At 36.6% G+C, this 22,997-nt stretch overlaps 1 protein-coding gene across 1 annotated transcript in view; it reads right to left on the minus strand.

Moving 5' to 3' along the window:
* The window catches only part of NDUFS4 (NADH:ubiquinone oxidoreductase subunit S4), a 46,859-nt gene that overhangs the window by 7,447 nt on the left and 16,415 nt on the right, over nt 1–22,997 (minus strand). Inside the window, exons 2-3 of the mRNA XM_085042974.1 lie at nt 19,259–19,337; nt 315–487 (exon numbers count right to left, since the gene is read on the minus strand). Coding sequence (XP_084899100.1) covers nt 315–487; nt 19,259–19,337 — 252 coding nt within the window. The remainder of the gene's footprint in view (nt 1–314; nt 488–19,258; nt 19,338–22,997) is intronic.

The following is a 22,997-nucleotide window of genomic DNA, read 5'->3' on the forward strand; positions in this document are numbered from 1 at the left end:
AGCTGAGAATGATTTACTGATTTATGTAACTAATGACCTTCTGGCCCCTACCACACAGTATCATCACCACAATGTAATTGTTGAAATTTAAGGTCGTTACCATCTTTTTCAAACTCTTCCAGATGAGGCTGTGAGCAAGAATCTGCTTTTAAACTTAACAGATCATAAATCATCCAATAAACAAACCCAACCACTTACTGTAAGTACTGTTAGAACACAGTTAGATTTACAGGTAGAAGGGATACTTCAAGTTTACATTACTAATGAGAGCTGAATATAAAAGAAAACTATTTTGAAATTCAGTAAGTACTCACGTAGATGCCCAGCCCATTAAAGGGTTCTCCCAGCGCTCCCTGTTATCAAATTCCATCTTCCATTTCTTTGTATTGTTAGCTCCTGACTGCATTGCATTACGTGCTGGAACAAAAATGTGAACTTTTCTGGTTTTGATGTGCTCATCTGGAACACCAGTTAAAGTAGTGATATCCTAAGAAAAACATAATGAGACTTGTTAAAGAAAGGATTTGTAAGATGCTTGTAAAATAATATTGCCTATGATTTTTATATAATTTCATGCTTTGTTTATAAAATTACAAAAACTGGGAAAAAATTTAGAAAAGTACATTTTTGAGAAAACTACACGATTTCAGCTGCATACAACCGAAGGTGATATGTCTTGGAGCTGCTATCATCCTGCTTCCCTTGGCTGAATTAGGTTTTGCTTGGATGAGTTACCCGAACCTGCTCATCTGCCATCTACAAAACAGCTAATGCCAGAGGAGGGACAGGATATTTCTCCCCGTCCTTCTCTGAGCACAGCTGCAAAGTCAGGACTGCTTCAACATGCACCAGCTAAAGCAAATGTGGAAATGTGCAAACTCCTTCTTCCTTCAGAAAGGTATTTGAGCACAGACTGGAACATCAACAAATTCCACAATTTTATATTACCGTTATGAGCCCAAACTTCACAGCAACAGGACTATTCACCAAAATACTTGCCAGCCAAATATGTGCTGCAGTATAAGTGCTTTCCCTTGCACTTAACTCAGTGTATAGTTAAGAGACACCAACACCTATGCTGACTCAAGAAGCTATGCTTAGCATGAAGGAAAAGGCAGAAGGTAATATCTTTTGTACAATATTCTGTTGATTGTTTGAGACTGCAGAACAGGTACTAGAAATCAGCTCTCTTATTTCTCTAGCCATTAGTTATTACATGAAGTTGACCCCCTCTTCATGTTTCAAGCCATGACTATCAGCATTTCACAGTCAGGTCTTCTGTTGATGTTCAAGATCAAGAGAGGGACATTTGATGCTGGTAACATTCTTCAGCGTATTTGTGAAGGACACAACGATTTACGAGATTGCAACCTTCAAAGAAAAAGAGATTTGTAACATTGTCTATATCAGCAGCAGGATGCCCTCCTCTACTCGGGAGGGATGAGCCTTGTTGAGGGCCTCCCCAAATAAACCTAACAAAGATAAATCCTTCAAACCAGCCTAAAAATACACTGACTTTAACAAAGCATAAGATAGGGAAAAACCCACAAGAACTGCTGTGAAAAATTACCTTCAACAGCATCTGATATAATTAAAGTGAACATTTTCGCTGAAAACTAAACAGTAATTATATAAAATTAACCTGTCAGTTCACCCTAGTAAAGAGTGAAATCAAACATCAAATCCATCTCTAAGGGGGCTAAACTACTCCTGTTCCTTACATACTTAAAAGGCCAGTGGGAGCTCCTTGGTCTCCCTCCCTGCCCTCCCCTCCCCTTCTCTCTCTCCAGGAACAAGGGCTGGTAAAAGTCCAGAAAACTGCGACAAAACTTTGGACATATTGAACTCATCTTCATAGTATTGCCATGACTTGAATGAAAAGGGAAACAAGTTTAAATAGAACATTGGTTTTATATAAGTGTACCTACTAACTTTACGGGGTTTTGCTTTATGGCAAACTTAAAACTTCCTGATGCAGTCACCAGACCACTGTTTGAAATGTGGCAGTTCTCATTTTCAGTTTTACTTCAGAAAATAAATTTTGGGAGATCAGACCCTCAAAACTATAAAAAGGAGGACGTTTAAAGCATTTGACTTGCATTTGCAATTAGGACAGCAGGGGCAACAAACAAGCATGCACACTAGCTTTCCAACTTCTGACACTTCTACCCTAACTACCACAAGAAACTGTCACAGTATCTTAACAATTCTATTATAAATGCTTTCATTAGTACCAAGTCATGCTTGTTTTTAATATGAGTCTAGCAGTGATATGAAAGAGAAGTAGTACCAGCCACTGGAATGTTGCAACACCTATATAAAATACCTTCTGAAAGACTGGCATTTCTCACTGCTGAAGCTTAAACCACAGTTTTAGAAGGAATTTGCTTTAAATTTTTCTGATTTGAATTGGCAAAGTGCTTTGTTTAACAAAAAGGGGGTTTTACCTGCAATTAAGTTTGGTGGGGATTCAATGTTTCAGCTTGCTTATTTATATGAACAGGCTGAAATATTAGCCTTTACATCTTTATTTAACAAACATGAGAAAATGTAGTAATATTCACAAAAAAATTATTTTTCAGCTCTCAAACAGTATGCTATGTGCAAAAATGCTGGGCTTGTTATCATCAAATACTTTCAGATATGTAAACTTCAAAATAGCTCAAAATTATTTTATTTTTTTACGATTATTATTCTCAGCAACTTGCAAGTCCATTATGAATTTTATGCTTCAGATTTAAAAATTTTTGAATTCTTCCAGAATGATCTGGAACTACTAAAATAAAGATACCATGTTAAATAACATTATGGACATATACTGTTTTCTCTTTTGAAGACTTAACAACAAATCATAAAAATATTACACAATCCAGAAGGAGGGTTAAAACCAGCAAATGCTGTATTTACGAGGTAACCATAGTAATGAAATGCCTAGACTTGTTTACCTGGATGAAAGTAAAACCAAAACCCCAGACAAACCCTTCAAGCCATGTTTTTTTGGGCACTCAGTTGGCTCTAAATCAAGGTTATTTCACTAATAATATAGGATTAATCCCACGAAAATCTTTTCAAACTGAAAATGAAAACCTGCCTGCTTTCCAAAACTGAAATATCTGCATGGTGTTGCTCCATACTTAGATTCACTATAGCTAGAGTTTCCATGCCTTCTGGGAATCTAGCAACCATTTATTGACATCTTCCCCATTTTAAAAGCTGGCAATTGAACAGACAGTTGTTAGGACAATGAGTTTCTGGTTGCTGAAGCTCAAGTTGTCCTGACATAAAATCACTGATTTTGCTTGCTGTAGACATGTAAGGTACTGTAGCATAGCTGAGCTGTTGCCAAAGATATGGAATAAAAAGGCTTGGCATCTATCACATACTTGACACCTAAAGAGCACAGAAGCTCTAAGATTCCTATTCCCTGTAGGCGCACTCTTAGTCTAGACAAACTGATTTCTCACACTTTTAAAATGCATTACAACACTCTATTGTGATCATTTCATCCACACAGCTCCAGCTAGTGACAGAAGAACCTGTCCTTTAAGCGACATTTCAATGGGCTAAAGCTCCCGCTCCAAGATGCCATTAAAACAATATAATACTTGAAAAGAACTATGCTGCATTGGGTTGAACTCTTTACTGGGTCTTCAGTGCTTTGTTCTGAGTTCAAGTTCTCATTGAAACTACCTGTGAACCAACTTTCCAAACCAAAGATATTTTTGACAGCTGGTTTCACATTACTATCTTTTTTTTTTAAGTGTTCCTTAATGAATTTTGCTGTATTAGCATATTAAGATACCAGTGAGATGTTCAGCATTCAAAATCTTAAAGATATTAGATGACAATATAAAAGACTTGAGATTTGAACTGTATAGGTTTTCTTTACTAAAAATTAATAATCCTGTTTCACATTTTTAAAACAGGCTCCAATCTAAAAGGTGCAATCTGGCATTCTGTTTTTCTTAATATATATATATTATTTGCATAGTAAACTCTGATTGTTTTTGTAACTCAAGACAATTTAAATAATAATTTGGAGGCATTTTGTCTCGTCTTGGAATAAGCTGAAAGGGACAGCTTTTTTAAACAGCAGAGATCACATAAAATTACTTTCAAACAGGGGTTTCTCTTTATTATTACTTACATTATTTAAGAATATTTGTCATGGTGGAAAGTCTCCTAATGCTGTTCTGGAAAGGGTAATAAGAAACAAAATGTGCTATGCAGCAAGGAGACAAACTGATTCAGAGAGCCAGTGACAATGAAAGCACTATTCAGCATGAAGATAACTTCTAAAGGAAACGAGAATTTTCTTCTTTTAAGTACTCCACTAATACCACAAATTCCACAGGGGACAAGCAATGAACTCTCTAATTAATAGGAAAGAGACAAAATGATTGAAAGTAGCTCTGAAAACAAATGGTTTTGAATAGATGGGTCAGGTGTACATAAAGGTGTCATGTTTCTTCTATGGCATTTCTTTCACCACAAAGACAGAAACTGTACATAACCACTATTAACTACCTACAGTTTAGCACTCCCCCTTCTTTTTTTTCTTTTTTTTTTTTTTATAAAGGAAACAGGGAACAAGAAATGGGAAGTTGATGTCAAAACACAGAAAAACCTCCCAGCAAGCTTCCAGCAACCACCCAGGATTTAGAGTCTTGCTAGCCGCTTTCTTTTCAATACCAGAATTTCACACATTTCAATGACCATTATGACTTCAAAGAATCAAATTTTCATCATTGTCCGTCATCTGCCGGTTGATTTGTATAAAGGAGTTCTTCTGCATGCATTCCAGACAAAGGGCTCCTTACTTTCGTGGCTATGTATCAAGTTTAAAAGTTCTATTTGTGACAGTTGTGTCTGTGGTAAATTAGGGTAACACTGAAGGAGTGCAGCTGCTCTGCAGGAACCTCCTTTTTGGCATCATTTCACTTAAATAAAAACTGAATAATTAGCTTCTGCCTTTATTAAACCACAAAAATGCCACTGGCCTTAGCAATTACTTCCGGTTGCCCCACCTACTTAACCTCAATAGTTTTACACTTGTTAGAATGGAGAGAAAGTAGAAGTTTTCTGTACTTTATAGGAGTTTACAACAGCTTGCTCTCTTCCCCACCTCCAACATATTTTACCAGACTAAGTACGTAAAGTTTTGCTATAAATTCATGTTGCAATTCACTTTATTTAGAAGTTGTTATATCAAAGCACAGAACATCTTGCGTAATACCCACAAAGTAGCTGCTGTGAAAAAGGTTTTTTTATTTAATGTGCTCTGCTGCTTTACTGTAAGTCAGGATCAGAACATTTATGTTTCTACATTTCGATACAGTATTTTTGAAGGAAATGCAAGAGAAAGGCATCTGCTGTGTAAATTGCAAAAAAAAAAAAAGGAGCAGAGTGAACTAAACATGGTCAGACAACATTAATCTAACAGCTACAGACAAAACAAGGGGAAAAAGCATATTTGCCCATAGGAAACTTTGTATCACACAGGATACAGTTTTCTTTCAGGCTTCACAATCATTTTACTTTATCACAGTAAACGGTGAACAACATGGTATTACTCATAACATATTCTCCCATGTAGCCATCCTGCAGAATGATTAATAAACAAGCTGAAAAAAAGCACCTAAAGAACTGTATTTTTAAAAAGAAAACTGAACATTCTAAACAGGAAACAGAATTTGATAGTAACAAAGATTTCATAAAAGCTTCCATTTTAAGGAAATCTCTTTTCACAAGCAGTTTTGTAAAAAACTGAAGAGAAACTGAAAATGGAGAAAAGTAGGTCTAACAGAAGCAGAAATTATCACATTACTGAAAACAACATAAGCCCACTATAATACCTCTTAGATTCCTGCCTGCCATCATGCAAAGGAAGTGTCAGCATCCAAAACAAGCACTGGTAGCTTCAGTATTTCCATCCACCAGTTTGTATTTCACAGCCGAGATAATAATGTAGCAACCATAATGTCTGAGCATTCACTGCAGTTGCAAAAACTCCTTGAGAACTTCCCTGTTGTCCTGCTGCAAAGGCTCTCTACACTTTCCCAGTATTTTACATGCCTAGTATTATTCTATACTTGCTTGTATGTGATACTACAAATGAAATGGTGTAACACATTCCACACACCATTAAACCAACATCTCTTTGAATCTGTGATTTGAGAAAAACACAAGGAAAGAGCAAACAGGAATAATGACTGGAATGTGAATTCACAGTAGAAAGTAGAAAACAATCGTCCTCACCAGCCCTTCTTTCACATCTTTAAAACACTTCACTTAAAGTCTGCAGTACAACCCCAAGTTTTGTATTCATATCTCCTCCAAAAGTCATAGAAAGTTGGTGTTTATAGAAGTGATTACTGGCAAGTTAAAGGAAAAGCAGCTGACTTGTGCTTTTGTTAGTTTAAACTACAACACTAAAAAGAAAAACAAAAATCTGTGATTTTGCACCTCTCAATACCCTGACAAGACTCAAAATCGAGAGGCATTTTTCTTGACACACCTGCAAAAAAATACCTACCATTTAGCCTGCACTCTGATGGACAAGTAAACAACATTTTAAAAATTTTAAAATGAAACAGTTGAAACACCTAAGTCCCATTTTTAGCACAGACAGATATTTCATGTTCAGCATCATTTTTCGGCCAAGAAACAATCATAAGCAACACAAATGTACTATTTATTAATACTGCATTTTTTTCCCTGTAACAGTATGTCTTAGCTGTGTAGATGTTGTCTGGGCAAATGAGAAGAAATTAAAAAGAAAGGAAATCGAATAGCTGGATTTACACTTTGGTTTCTCCATATATTTGAAATTAAGAAAATCATTATTAAATGGAGGAAAGTTGGGGCACTTAGGGGCAAAGAGTATATTTCCTGAAAGTAGATTAATGTACCCATACATGAGTACTAGTACTCATAAGAGACTTCACTGTAGCTGTGAAGCTCTACAAATTGATGAAATGATAAACAGCATGATTATCTCAAACAAGGTGAAAAAAAGTATGAATTACAGAAGATGTTGGAAATGACTTTTTCTTGTAACCCAACAGTATTTAGGAAAAGTATGCTTTCTAGAGCACATCCAGAGCATATGTAAGCAAATTTTTGCTTGCACACACCCACACCCACACCCCCAGTGGCTGGGGCTGTTTGTGAGACCTTTCAAAAATACAGTTTTCTACAGTGCGCAAATTTCAAGCACCCTACAAGAAATTCACAATGTTCAGATTAAAAAATGTGTAAGAAAATCAATCAGCAAAGACTATAGCCATGTTTTCATATGACAGGCTTTTAAATCAAAGAAGAGAGAGTCTTAGTTTACCTGCATTTAGAAAAATAAAGAGGATAACCAAGCAACTGAAAAAATCTGATTTATCTCAGAATGATTTACCTTATGGCAACACTTCACTGCTGGACTACCATAAGCAACTGCTCTTACAGATACTACCTCTCAGTGGAAAACGAGAACAGGCAGGGAAGAGCTCTGAAGGAAATCAGACAAAAGTACTAGCAGCTAGACGCTACCTAGGGATAGAGAACTTTGTATCTACTCCCCTGGTTAGCTCAATTTTGTATATACTATTAAATAAATAGCGTATTGTAGTTTACGTGTAGTTCAGTGGTGGCATGTTTTTCAAACATAATTTATTCAGTTTGCAGTTCTGATTATTTTATAAAATAATCCCAGCATAAGTTACAGTAAGCAGATTGTCTTATAAAGCTAAACACAGTATTTCAATAGTATCTTGGTGAATTACTCATTACTGATGACTCTTGAGCTTATAGTCTATAAAATGCAGTTTTGATCAGGGATGCACAGAACCTTAAACAGCAATTAAGGATAAGATGTTCATATCTGAAGTGAAAGCCAGAATTCAGGCTACTCTTATGCACTGAAAATAATTTCTATATTTTTTGCGTTTCTGATGCTATTTAAATAAAGTCCTTACTTTTAACATTCATTAGAAGTTATGCGTATTTACAACATAATAAGCATATGATTGAAATGAATTTTCCAAGGTTACTGTTTCTCAGGAATTCTGTCAGGAAAAAGGAAATTAAAAATTATGATCTGCTTTATGCCCACCTGAAAACCTTACTAAGTTTCCTTTAAAGTACCAACTAAGAAAATTTCCAAGTAAGGCCTTGGTGGAGCTCTCAAATTCATATACTACTTGTTTCACCATCTTCAGCCTTTGGAAAGGGGTCCAACTGATGTTAAATACATGGCTTTTCTTCAAAGCTCCCTTATCCATTGAAGCTGAGAAAGACCCAAGGGAGCAAAACATCCAGAGCCTGCAGGGAACTGGGAAACTATTTACACATAGATAGTGGTATTGCTGCTGTGAGGCAGGAACACCTTGGTCAATTCCTAATCTAACCTGGACAGCAAATATTCTAAGGCCAGAGCTGTTGAGTACGCATTTGGATACACAGCAACATCTAAGGAATTGATAACTCTGGTAAGATTTCTTACGATGATAAGAAAGTTTATCACTACAGTGTATGAAACATTACTTGAGAATTCAGTTTTAACAACAATGTCCCTGGGCTGGCAGCTACATCAAAGAATACTAAAATTTAAATTCCATTATTGTGCATTTTCTAGTGTTCTGTTCCTTTCACCTTGCAACTGCCAATTAATTAATTCCCTATTGAATGGTAGCTATGAAGCAGCATTTAACTTTAAGGTTTAAAATACAGCAAACTATTTAGCCTTTTGTTTGTTAAAAAAATGGCACCCAAAGGTGAGGGTGAAAGAAAAAGGCAAAAAGTAGTGTTTTAAAGTTTAGCTTGACAGTTCTGTCACACTACTGGTATGGTCTGCAACTAAGAACAGTATCAAGAAATTCAACCAATGCCTGCCTTCATTGTGATGCATGTTCTCTATTCTTCACATCTCCTTTACAGAGAAAGTGATTTCTGTAACAGATCTTTGCCCATACAGTTACAAGTGCTGTGAGACGTAAGAGAGAAAAACAGAAGCAAATCCCCAATCAAGAAATGCAAATTTAGAGCAAAATCCCTGTTAGTGCATGCCTTTTAGAAGAAGAAAAGTTGCACTTAAGAAACTACAAGGAAATCAGACCTGTTAAAAGCTGTCCCTTAACCTAATGCAGGATGTAATGCTTCTATGTAATATGCATGCACTTTGAAAGTTGAAAGAAAGTGCTAAATAGTGTACATAATTTCCATACACAGCAGGTAGTGAAGCAAGAAAAGAAGTGACACAGTTACCCTCATTAAAGAGATGCACAATAGAGAACTGTTATGCAGTGTTAGCATATTGAAGGTCTATGCATCAGGGATGTTGCGGCTATTAACAGCTTAAATGTTCACTGTATTTTGTCAATTAGTGCATATAGCTTTTAAGCCTTAAATGTGTTTTAGAAGGTTCTTTTCTAACAGTAGCATAGTCATTACTTCCTGGTAGGGATGGGAAGGGTTGATGAGGCTTCAACTGTTTCAACATTATCAATAGAATACACCCCAATAGCATTGGACAAAATGGGTTTCTTTACAGTTATCTACATGGCTAGTTAAAATCAACCATTTTAAAAATCTTTCTCTAAAAAAGCTGAATCATAACTAGAACATATTGGTGTTACTTCACAACTGGTTTTAGCTTGTTCTCTCTAGAAGTTCATTCCTGTAATTAGTGCTTTGGCCTTTAATATGCTTTAAGATTATTTATAGGACAGAAATCACAGTCTTATATTTTCTAATACAATAGAGAGAAATCCATCATCAAAAAATTCAGTAATTCAACTAGATACACCACATGTTTCCTTTCAGTTTTCTATTGCTGTGTGGGGAAAAACAAAATCAAAGGAGAGTACAATGTACAATTGTGTTTACTAAATGGTGATAAAAAAGTAAGAATTTGTATTGGAAACAGACATTAAAGAGAAGATATTCAGCTCCTGACTTAATAGAAACAGAATGAGTTGACCCAAGAATGCTTTCACATAGAGTCACAACATGGCAACAAAAATGCGGTCCTTATAAAAAATACAAACCAGAAGAATAAAAAATAAAATACTAGTGCGAACTACAATATTTATCTTCAAACAGCTTCTGCCTGGTTAACATACTGCTCAGTGAAAACTTAAAATACATGATTTATACAGATGTCTGCCTACAAAGAAAAAATATTTACTTGTTTTTGTACATGAATTTATGTGCACATCTAGAAAATGAAGTGGTAAGGAAAAACTATCAACCTCTACAGAAATTTTAATTCTAACTACTAACCACTCAATTTTTCAAAAACATCTGCAACATTATTAAAACGTCTTAAAAAAACATTGTCTTTGGTATGTCTTACCAGCATTTTGCAGAGATTTCTTCTTCTCTCCTGTAAACCAAGTTTTCAGGCTAACAGGTAATAGGATAAAAGTTATTCTCCACTCAGCAAAGACCTTCTTTTGCTTTTAACTTGGAGTGAGTAGAACCGAGTATGCCAAAAAGATACATACGAGACTAAGCAATTTCTCTACAGTGTGTGCTTCACAACACAAGAACTAAATGGCATACTAACCGCTGGATCTGAACACCAAATGCTCTCTACATAGCCCACTATCCATACTTAACACAGGCAATCATTGCCTGTCTGAGAAAACAGACATGAAAGTATTTCAGATATCTCACAAACATGCCACCAAGAACTTGAAAAGCATCTGATTCCATCATTAATGATCTGAGTAGAGCGAGGAAGTACTGAAGAAGCACCAAGCTTGCCTGCAGCATGACCAAGATGTTGAAGAATTTCCATGAAATTACCAGGCTTTCCAGAAAAAAAAAACTTTTTTCTTTCTGCCTTGATAAACGCATTCAGCTAGAACCTCACGACTAGAAACAGCTTTCAACTCTGTGCAGGGAACTTTCTTAGTTAGGCTAGGATTTGTGGTTTAAATCTACAACTTACTACTACAGAAATGCAGAAAGACACATTTGAATGGACAGAAGAATAAGCACTGCACAGGAAATTGTTTATTCACTATTCCTGACAAGACAAAAAGAATTCATGTCATCTACAGAAATACTTCATAACATGGGATACTAACTTAGGTGCTCTACAAAAGGCTCAGACAACGGTACTGTTTTGTGAGCACATGAAAATACCACACTTTAAAAAACATAACTATTGAAAAAAACCAGCTCCAAAAAATGAAGTTACTTCTTACTCCTGTTGATTACTTGCCTATATCACTGATTTACTTCTATTCTTCCAAGCAGAGTGGCTTGCATATCTAGGTTTCCAAAACCAAGTAAGTATTTGAACGTTGAATAACACTTTGGAATCAAAACTAAACATGGCGCAATGGTAACCCTTTAATTTGTTCTGAGCAGCATCAGAGCAAGCTCTTCAAAACCATTATTCTTTGATAGAAAATGAAATACTATGTAATGAAATTAGAACGAAAAAGGCCAACATACTTTTCAAAAAGATTGAAGCCTTGAAATTTTTGCACAGTAATGCTGTATGAAGGAAGCACAGAGAAAATAGTCACTCAGAAGGTTGTGTAACCTCAATCACAGACACTCCTCCTTCCAATACCTAGCAGAGACAGTACTAACATGCACTAAAAGACTCTCAAACCAAAGAAATCCAACTCCTTTACCCTAGCCTAAACTCAAAATAAACCTACATAGGGATAAGAGGGCAACTGCCCTTATGGATACAACAATCTATCACTTTATACAGGGTTATGGGCGACCTGCAAAATGTGCCATTTTCTGAACACCAGAATTATTTTCAACTGCAGTTTAGTAATATGGCAATATTTATTGCTCTTAAAAGACAGCTAAAGGTGATGGCAATTTCTTTACATGGACTGTCAGAGTACAGAAAGCTTCTTCATCACAGGGAGTAACTTATTGCCTGCAGACATTCTTACAGAAAGCACCTCATCAGCCAACTGGGTTTTCTAAACCACTGCAAGCTTCATCAAACTAAAACTGCTTACAAAAACAAGTTGCAGCAAGTACGACAGGCTGAATTAAGCTAGGATATTCCAACTAAGGAGGGATTCAATTGGTGAACAGCAAAATACAGTAAATTTGCAGTACTGAAAATATGTAGACAACTAGATAAAATGGTAACTACACCTGAGCTTGTAGTGTAATTATGACCAAATGCAACTACCAGCCATAACTATAAAGAAGAAAACGTCAGATTATTTCAATTAGAAACAAAAATAATGTTTAGAAATAAATACATACTCTGCCAGACCAGCATAGTGTACATGAAGCAAGAAAGATTATCACTATCTCCAAAGTAATTCATACCTTTAAACATTATATTTCACATTATATGCCTGTTTAAGTTAAACAGGGTTTTTTCCTCCCCGAAGTAGTATTTCTTAGTCTTCACTGGGGGAGGGGGTGGAGGGAAATGGGGGAGTGTGTGCAGGGTAAAACAGAGAAATAGAAAAATAACTTTTAATAGACTGTCTTTTGCAGTGAAAATGCAGTTTCACAAATAAACTATCAGTGACCACAAAGGCCTTTAAGCATCTAAGTCTATGCAAGTCCACTGCTAGATTACACACTTTTATTAAAGCAGATGTGCGTGTGTTTTTACTTCATAATGGTGTTCTGAGTATTTCACTTTTATTGATATAATTCAATTAATTGTGAAATAATTCCAGAATGTAGTTTTACACCTTAATCAGCCTCTAGCATCAAACATCAGAGCAGTCAAATATCAGAACTGCAGATGACCGAAGGAAAACAGAAGACTTTTTAAAATCTTGAATCTCAAATACAACATAGTTCAAATAAGCTGATCATCTGCTTACTTGACACAGCTGTGATCGAAGAAAGTACTTCTCAAAAACACAAGCTTCGTATGCAAAGCCCCTTTGTGCAAAGCTACAAACTGTTTCTCAAAACATTATCTGCAAAGCACAGGATGGCAAAAACCCCTTTATTAGCCTCATTTTACATAACAGCTTTATTATTTTTTATTTGTTTTTCACTATTCTGAAGCAAAATGCAAGCTTATGATCTTTTAGAGATCATTTACAGAAAAAAAAATATTAAATAGAAGTAAGACAAGCCAGAAGAGGCAAATTTGAGGCTAAGGGGAGGAATAGGTAAGTGTCTGAACCCACACAGAAATTACCATTCCTGGTCCCATCTACCCTTCGAGTATGACAAGTCCCTATCAGAGTTATACATACAAAGTACGGAAAAACTTGTAAGTTAGATTCCTTGTCTACAGAGGAACATTATCCTAAACTGAATCCTTTATGGTAGCCACTTGAATAAATACTGCAGCTAGAGTGGATTAAATGAAGAAGAGATTATTACAAATTCTTTTATCCCATTAAGGTACTTTAGGAATGACTTGAACTCACCCTCAAGGAATAACCCACAATGGGTTAACAGCACTTTGAAAAACCAAAACATAGAACATCCACTATATCCTCACTATCTAACACAGTGGTAATGCTTGGAGAATTCTTGGCTGAATAGTAGTTTTAATAGAAGAAAATCTAGTAAGCCTGTCCTTAATAAATGCATACTTTGCCAAGTGTTTCCCTTCACTGAGTTGCAAAAACAGCTCCTACACACAGTCTTCAATGCAATGTCACACTGCCTCACACATAATTTTATGACACACTACTGCTTTCATTTCAGAGTAAAGTATATTATATACTCTCAGTTCTTGGGAAAGCAATGACTACACTTTAAAATGCATGTTTAAGCTTTATTCACTATATCCTTGGTTTCCTAGCACTGTAGACTATCAGACTGAGATTTGAAGAAGTTTCATCATTCCAGACTATTTTTCACTTGTTTGTATATTTCACCCTGAGCTGCAGTATTATCACTGTTTATTATAGTGAAGTCTACAGTTCTTTAATCAAACAAAGATTATACAATTTCACTAATTTTTAATCCTAGACAAAATTGGGATTTGGATGGTGAACAAACTATGACTCAATCCTGAAAACACCGTGTGATGTTTGCTAATAACACAGTCTTCTAGAAAAAATGGACTGGAGTGTTTCCACAACTTTTTTGTGGAAAAGGTTCATATTCTGAGAATCCTATTAATACACTGTCACTCCTGGATTATCTAGTAGTAAAGATTTAAAACACATTAAATGATACCTCTAGACAGCCAAAAGGAAGCTGCTAAGATTCTTGACACAGATTTCACAACAGTTATTAGAATCACAGAAATCATTGGAAAGGCCCGTACGATAATTGAATCCAATTGTTAACTAAGCACAGCCAAGTCCATCACTAAACTATGTCCTCAAGTACCACATCTACACATCTTTTATACATCTTCAGGGATGGCGACTCAACCACATCCCCAAGCAGCCTGTTCCAATGCTTGACAACTTTTCCATGAAGAAATTCTTCCTAATATCCAACCCATTTCCTCTTCTCCTATCAATTGCTACTTGGGAGAGTAGACTAATCCCTCTGGCTACAACCTCCTTTCAAGTAGTTGCAGGGAACAATGTGTGCTCTGAGCCTCCTTTTCTCCAGGCTGAACACCCCCAGCTCCCTCAGCTGCTCCTCACAGCACTTGTGCTCCACTTCTCCAGCTCCATTGCCCTTCTCTGGACTCACTGCAGCACCTCAATGTCTTTCTTGCAGTGAGGAGCCCAGAGCTGGACACAGCACTCGAGGTGTGGTCTCACCAGCGCCCAGTACAGGGGGACAATCCCTGCCCTGCTCCTGCGGGCCACACCATTGCTGATCCAGGCCAGGATGCCATTGGCCTTCTTGGCCACCTGGGCACACTCTGGCTCATGTTCAGCTGTTGTCAATCAGCACCTCCAGGGCTTTCCCAGTGACTCTGCCCCAGCCTGTGGCACTGCCTGGGGTTATTGTGACCCAAGGGCAGGACATGGCACTTGGCCTGGTTGAGCCTCACACCACTGATCTTTGCCCATTGGTCCATCCTGTGCAGATTACTCTGCAGAACACTCTTACCTTCCAGCAGATGAACACTCCTGTCCAAGTCGGTGGCACTTACAAACTGACAGAATGTACACTCAATCCCCTTGTCTAGATCACCAATAAGGATATCAAACAGGACTGGCTCTGGAATACTACTTGTGATCAGTACCAACTGGATTTAAGTTCATTCTCCACCACTCTCCGTGCTTGGCCTTTCAGTATTTAACTTTTGGTCATCCAGGCTTTCATTGAGTGAAAAGTACACCCATCTAGGTCATGAGAAGGCATTTTTTTCAGGAGGAAGATGTGGGAAAGATTTACTAAAACCCCAGTAGACAACATCATGACCTTCCCTTCATCCACATTTACTTACATCATTGGTCTACACTGCTGCAGTATATGGCATTTTCAGCTCATCCTGAGCGCCTTTTCAAAATTTTGGACTGCTCATCCTCAAGTACAGGTTCAGATTTTCTGTGCCTAGTCTGGTTTATAGAAGTTATCTTCAGTGAGTTACATAAAGTTTGTCTACAATCTGAAGGAAAATGGTCCTCTGCTGAGGTTCAGTACTGAGACCTCTGAACCATTTCTTAGAAAAGGTTGACTAGCAGTATAGACAAAACAACTTCGGGACAGGTGATGAAATATCAATCGCATCATTCTATTTAGCCTGTCATGCTTGCAATACAGTCTGTCCCTAGATGTTCTCACCAAGCGGAAAAAACTACTCTAGTACCATTTCAACTGCACTGTATAGCACTGGCCTGGAATGCTTAAACCCGTGCAGCAACTCATCCTATTTTATCTTAGCCTGATACAGAGTAACATCTGTGAGGTAGCTAAAACTCCCCAATGACTAACCCCTATAACTGCTCTTGCAATCATTCTTGCATCGAGCCATGAAATATATATGATCAGCTGAATATTCTGCTTTACCAATGCAAAGGACAATTTCTGACAGTAGTTCTAATTTTGAAACATTCTTGAAATATCATTATCAGTTAACCAACAAAGAAGTCCTTTCATTGTCAAATATTTGTGGGAACTTTTCAACTGCAAATAGCAATGGAAGTGCCTAACTCTGGGCTAAACATCCACAATGCAGCCTTGCTAGTGCTGACTGGGGAAGCCTGATTAAAGCACACATGCTAAATTTAGCAACAACACACATTATTGATGCACCCTACTCACAACAACTGAAACAAATTGCAAGAATTAGAACATTCAAATCCTCATTTCAGGCAAAACCACGCCAACTTTTTATAAAGATTATAGAAACTGTGTTATACCCTACACACAAACAGTTAAATAATTTGGAACATTACCTGAGTGAGATTTGCTGCTGACAGCCTTTGCCCTCTACAGCCCAAATTTCCTAATGCAAGCAGGGTCTTGAGAGACTACTTTTCACACAACTATTTGTCCAGACTCTTGGAATATGACCTAATTGGTGGCCAGAGATTCAAAATGTGATGCAAGAACTGCATTTCTGTTAGGCTTCGTTTATTTTTTATTTTATTTTCTTCAAGTTTTACTGCTCATTAAAAGTAATTTTATTCAGCATTTACTGAAAACAGCTAATAACTGAGACAAAGATATCATTTCTTGGATATGTTCTACACAAGCTAAGCATTTAACTCCTTTTACATTTAAGAGACACACTTTTTTCCCAGTGTGAAAAGTGAATGTGGTCTAAACTACTGGTTTTCCTACTATTTCATTAAAACTCCTTTTTCTGCTGTATTCAACAAATTCTAGGCTGCAGTAAGAAAGTGACTCACTACAGTCTAATTATTCAATGCCAGGATACTCATACCCCTTTTATTTAATTTGGTTTTCTCAACACAAGGAATATTTTAGTACTTCTAAAACCAAATCATCCTGTTGAAGAAGTTCTAGCATAGGCATGTACACATGGGATACAAGGTTTACAAGAACACTGGAAATATAGATTAACTCCACTACAAAATGCACTTAAAAGTTTTCAACAACCTCAGTATTACTCAACCAGCCTTGTAAATATCAAGTCACAGAAGAGCAGAGTTTCAAAAAAAGTTACAAGATGAGCAAACCAAACAGGGATAACCATATCCCATTTTTCACCTGTTCCTGCTCCTTCTGAAATGCATGTAAAAGCACCTATAAGGTGATGTCCAGCTTTAAAAAAACAAAATAAAAAATTACAAAGATGACAAATCCTCAACGTATGATTTAATGATTTCAAACAATCTGTAATATAAAATGAAGGTGTCTTTTTAAATTAAATGTTATGCATCAATTTCCAGAATACAGTTTAAATACAACTTGCAAGGAAATAATGGTTTTGTTATGGCAGCAACCTAAAATAAGGTAATATAGTACTCTGTTTCGACATGTGATTTAACAGGTATCTAGAGAACTTCTCATAATCCTGAAAGATTTGAAAACCACATAAAACCCTTTTGCAACAATTTTCCTTGCTAATGAGATATAATTTTTGCCCAGTACGAGAACATGAATTGTTGGTTACTTTAGAACATTATGGAAACTACTCCCAAAATTTAACTAAATCTACAAAAGAAGTTCCTAATTTTCTGTCATTTTGTTTCAGGTCCTGTGATAATCTAGGGAAAAAAAGAGATTTTTGCATTTAGAATGTAGACCCATATGCAAAACACTGTAAGAAAATACTATTCAGTCTGAGATTTAACCTAATACTTACAGAACTAAAGACAAAATAATCATTTAGATACATTATATATATCAAAATAAAAACACTTTATGGCTGCTACTATGAGATCTCAAAAAACCTCAGCAAGTATGATATGAGAGTCTTCAACTTGATGACAGTATGTAATGACATCAGAAATATGCACTCCACTTACAGTACATTTACAAACACTAAGAAAAGTGAATAGCTGCATTTCAAACTAGTTTCACTTTAACTCTACTGGAAGTATGAACTCTCAGACACTATGTACAACATTAAATTTGGATAATGTACATTTAAATTCAAAAAGGAAGATGGAAGAGTATTTCTTTTGTCTTCTCACTGTAGTCTCCTTCAGATCTATGTATTCATCACCCAATACATATAACATTTATATATATATATATATATTTATATTAATGTTAAAGAAGAGTATATGTAAAAATCATTTAGGAAAATGCAGGTGTACTGACTTGTTGAATCTTATTTACACAGTGACTCACGATCTCTGTATAAATTTCCTGAATCCCAAATTATGCAACTAGATTAGCAAGATAACAATTTTTGCTAGAATAAAGTACTATTTTTTCCCTAATTTTTAAATCTAAGGTTATATTGTTACTTCTTCAATTTAGAAAGAAGTTTATGAAATAACTTATTTTTTTTTAACCCATATGTAGATTATTATTGCTACATCTATATACAAAGTATGAGAGAAGAAAGCCCTAAAGAGTTTTTAAAGTAAGTGTGGGTTTTTTCCAACAGCCTGTTAAACTTCAGCTGTCTCAACTTGTACATATCATTACAAATGTACAATTTTTAAATATAAATTCCAAATATTTCTTAGGTAGCTAGTATACCTTCAGGGATACAAAAAAGACACATACAATGTGAACTGTCTGGTACATATGATAGGAACATTGTTTTGCTGGAGATTCGAAAGCGATATGAAAACCAATGAAAGGCATGCTTCTGCTGTGATGCATTCCCCCCAGAAGTCTTACAAAAATTATACTATTGAATAATGTAAACATAAGTGTCAGGTTGCATCTAGAGTAACAGACCACACATTATGGAAGAAGTTACAAGAAAAGATTGCCAAATTTCTGATCTGCTACTGATTAGCAGAAGAATGTTATGCATTTGTTTCCAGTTGTAATCTAACCTTCATGCATATTCAAAAGCTAGAGTGTATGAGCATAGCAACAATAATCTTCCATGATATTTCTTTACACAGTATCTTTAGTAATATGGGTCCTAATGAAGAAAATTTCAGAAAGCTGGCAAATTTTGTATAATTTCACTACACGGAAAAGATCCACAAATTTCAAAACAAACAAACTTGCTATTAATTACAGCTCACAGTGGTCCTTTACCAAACTGTAACAATAATAAATAAGGTACTCATCATTTTACATTGCTTAACACTTTGAATGCCGTATTTCATTCACATACTTATGTTTTATTGATGTTCCACATTTAAAAGTATATGAAGGACTGTTGCTTTGTAGTTCACATTTATACAGCTTTCCTAGAAGAACGCAGAATACCATACTGAATGCCTATTGTGCAGAAATAACCCTGAAGGCTGTATCATAGCAGTATTCAGTAGAAAACCCTTACCAATTTTTCATCAACTGTGATGAGTTGCGTGTCTCGAGTTTGGTCCTGCGCCAGCCGCCATGTGGAAGTGCTCAGTGACCTGCAGTGCAAGACTTGAAGTTAAAAAATGATTCATGCAATGAGAAAATAGAGGCAGACAAATCTTACATAAACAAGTTACTTTAACAATATCCGTCTTGTAAAAAAAATTGAAGAGGGAGAGATGAGGGCACAAAAATCCTTTTTCTCCCCAATTAGTTCTGTCTGCTGAGTTTTTGGCAGACTCCCACTTAGCAGTTCACAACAGGCTGCACTTTATGTCAGCCTACAGGCTCTCTGTCACAGAGAGACTGCCCGTGGCAAGGACTGTACTGCTCTATATGAATGTACAGTAGCTGGTTTGTCACGAACAGACAGAAAAATACAAGGCTGCTGCAAGCATTGTGGAACTATGATCCCTGAAACGATGGCATCAGAGGAAAAATATCCCAAATCTATTTGTAATGGTAAAGCTCCAATTCTACACTTCAATAACAGGACATTAACAATTCAAAAAACCCAAACCAAACAAAAACATGACTAAACATACCCTAAGCTGATACTGCAAACAGTTTTCTGGTTGTGAGGGGGGCAAAACTATTATTTTGCTTCATTTCTGAATCATTTTGGGTCAGCTTATTCATTTCCAAGAAATACAATCTATCTTCTTGCATAACTGCTAAATCTTGTAAGGTACCACTGGAAACAGAGAACCCATTTGCACATCATTGAATTAACAAGTTAAATTTCCCCTTAACGTACATTATGTCACTAATACCAGGATTAGGCCCTTTGAGAGCAAATAATCTTTTGGCAAAATAATGCAACAGCAGGTGAAACAAGCCAAGAAACCTAATTCTCTGAGCTCATGATAGAATACCAGGTTGGAAGGGGACCTCAAAGACCATCTGTTCCAACCTTTCTTGGCAAAAGCAGAGTCTAGACAAGATGGCCCAGCACCCTGTCCAGCTGAATCTTTGAATTGTCCAACACTGAGAAACCACCATTACAGGGGGAATTGTTCTAATAGCTGACTGACTTAACTACATTGTGAAAAATTTTCCTCTGGTGTCTAACCAAAATCTCCACAGGAGTAACCTGTACCATTAGCTCCTTTTCCATGTGACTCACTGTAAAAAAGGAGTAAGTCTCTACCTTCTGTGTAACTACCTTTTAAAGTACTGAAACATGGTGATAAGTTCCAATCTTCTCAAGACTGAACCAACCAAGTTCTCTCAGCCTTTCCCCACACAGCAGGCTTCCCAGTCTTTCCATGATCTTTGTGGACCTTCTCTGGACTTTCTCCAGCCTGTCCACATAGTATTGCAGGTATTGCCTGAGAAGTGCTGAGAACAATGGGATAACACCTTCTTCATCTCTGCTGGTGATGCTTTTGTTAATGCAGCCCTGAGCAATCTGCTGCCTCTGCTGCTCAGAAGCAACTGTTCACATATACTGAAACTGTTTTCCTCCAGGATCCCCAGGTCCCTCACCCCAGAGCAAGTATCCAGTCAGGTGAATACCAGACTATGCTGCAGTTCTGGATTATGATTTCCCAGGTTCCAATGGCAACAACCTGCCATTGTTAAACTTCATAAGGACCTTGTCAGCCCACTCTTCCAGCCGTCTAGGTCTTCCTGCAGGCTGAATTTCCTATACAGTGTCCACTTCCTCACTCAGTTGGGTATCATCAGCAAACTTTATTCAGGTTTATTTATCAGGATCCCACCACAGATCACTTATGAAGAAATCAAACAGTGCTGGACCCCAATTCGATCCCTGGGGATCAGCTGATCCCCTGAGACAGGCTGTCAGTGTGAAAAGGAGCGATGCACCACCACCCTGTGCATGCTGCTGGTCAGCCAGTTCCCTACCCACTGCATGGACCACTTCACTAGACTGTAACACATCAGTTTTTCTGGGAGGAGGCTGTGACAAAGCATACCAAAACCCTTGGAGAAATCCAGGTAGACAGTAGTTGCTCCGTATTTAATTAAGGCCATTTTAAAGAAATTAGGAACAAATATATAAGAATTCGGTTTTCTATACTATACAAGCATCTTATGAAACTAAGCAACTGGAAAAAGTACATTAAGTAATATTTAATATAAATCTATACTTCCAATGCAGATTACATTCTACTGAATTACCTTTTATCTGCCATTAACAACTTAAAAAAAAAACTCCAAAGCACAAAGTTTATAGAATCAACTCTGTGGCATGGAAAGACACATCTGTTCGTATTTAAAGTGACAAAATCTGTCAGGAAACTTACTGTGTTTGAAGACATGGAAGTCTTCAAGTGCAAGGAAGCACAACAATTCCGTAACAATTCAAGGTAACTACTTGGGTAGCTCAAAATCTCTGTACCAGAGATTTTCTGGCTCAACACAGCTGCTATTTTTTAATTTGCACACGTAAAATAATACATGATTAAAACAGAATAGGCAGATACTGAGTACTAGGAGAACAGGCTGTTACTTGGTTCTTATTCAATTACACACCAAGAAAGAAGTTATCCTAAGAGTGTTCGTAACAGTAGAATGCTGTACATGTGTATCAGACCTAAGTAGCTAAAGCCACAGAATACACAACCTCAAGTACAGCAAAAAACGTGGTAATAGGAAAATTAGTTTTTCTCCCACTACAGAAGCTTTAGTATCAAACTTGAATTCTGCACGTATTCTGGAACTTCATGTGATACAGTGTTCATTACACTACCTAACATATGTCTGAAGAAGGACATTGGATTATGCAATTTAATTAATCCTTTCTCTAAAAAAAAGTAATCTAGACTATGAATCAAGAAGTTTTCTGAAGCTTGCACTGTGGGGAGGTCTGATCAATATGTAAAGATCTGGGTATGCAAGGAATATAAAAAGGCTTATCAGAATCATACCTTTTCTTGTAATACAAATTCAATTATGAACAAAATTTAGCTCAATTTAGTTTGAACATGGTTGTATGTAGGTTGTTTGTTTTGTTTTAAACAGAAGAAGCATTAATCAGCTTTGAAAAGTACAAATGCCATGCCCTTGAAAATTACCTCCACCCAGCATTATGTCATTTGACACTGCTTTTACTAATGCCATTATAAAGACCAGAGTAAAAACCCCTCCAGATTAAAGGTGGGCAGAATCTTTGAGATGCCTCCACATTTTACACAGAGGGAGCTGATTGTTTTGCACAAGGTGACTCTGTCAACTGGGATAACTTCCAAGGCATCATACTTTATAGCCCTCCACGATGTTTTTGCTCTTCTTCAACAGCAGATGAATAGCTTACTAAACCAAGTCAATTTCTCCTCTTCATCATTTTTCAAAGATATTTCTCTTGACTATGCAATTCTGGAAAACACCCATTACTGGAACTTGCAACCTAGTACAATTCTTAAATGAGCTGCCTTCTATCCATCCCTGGACTGCAATGAGTAGGAAAGAACATGCTTTCTCTAAGAACTTCCTACTGAGGAGTGGTTGAAAACTGGCTTTTGGACTAGACTAGGAAAGTGAATCTCAGGTCAGTGGAGTAAAGACCTCCATGTGAAAATACGTAAAACACCAGTTTTGCTTTAAAGATGAGAGGCTGAAGATATTTCTGTTTGTTGTGTCTCTCATAGGAAAGTAATCTGGAGCTTGAAAAAAACAGCAAGTCTGAAATGTCATTTGAACTGAAATACTACTATTTGAAAGTTAATAGAAAGTGTAGCGTGATTCCCAGA

Source organism: Lichenostomus cassidix, chromosome Z (assembly GCF_008360975.1).
Source record: "Lichenostomus cassidix isolate B80296 chromosome Z, HeHo_3.0, whole genome shotgun sequence".
Classification (NCBI taxonomy): Eukaryota; Metazoa; Chordata; class Aves; order Passeriformes; family Meliphagidae; genus Lichenostomus; species Lichenostomus cassidix.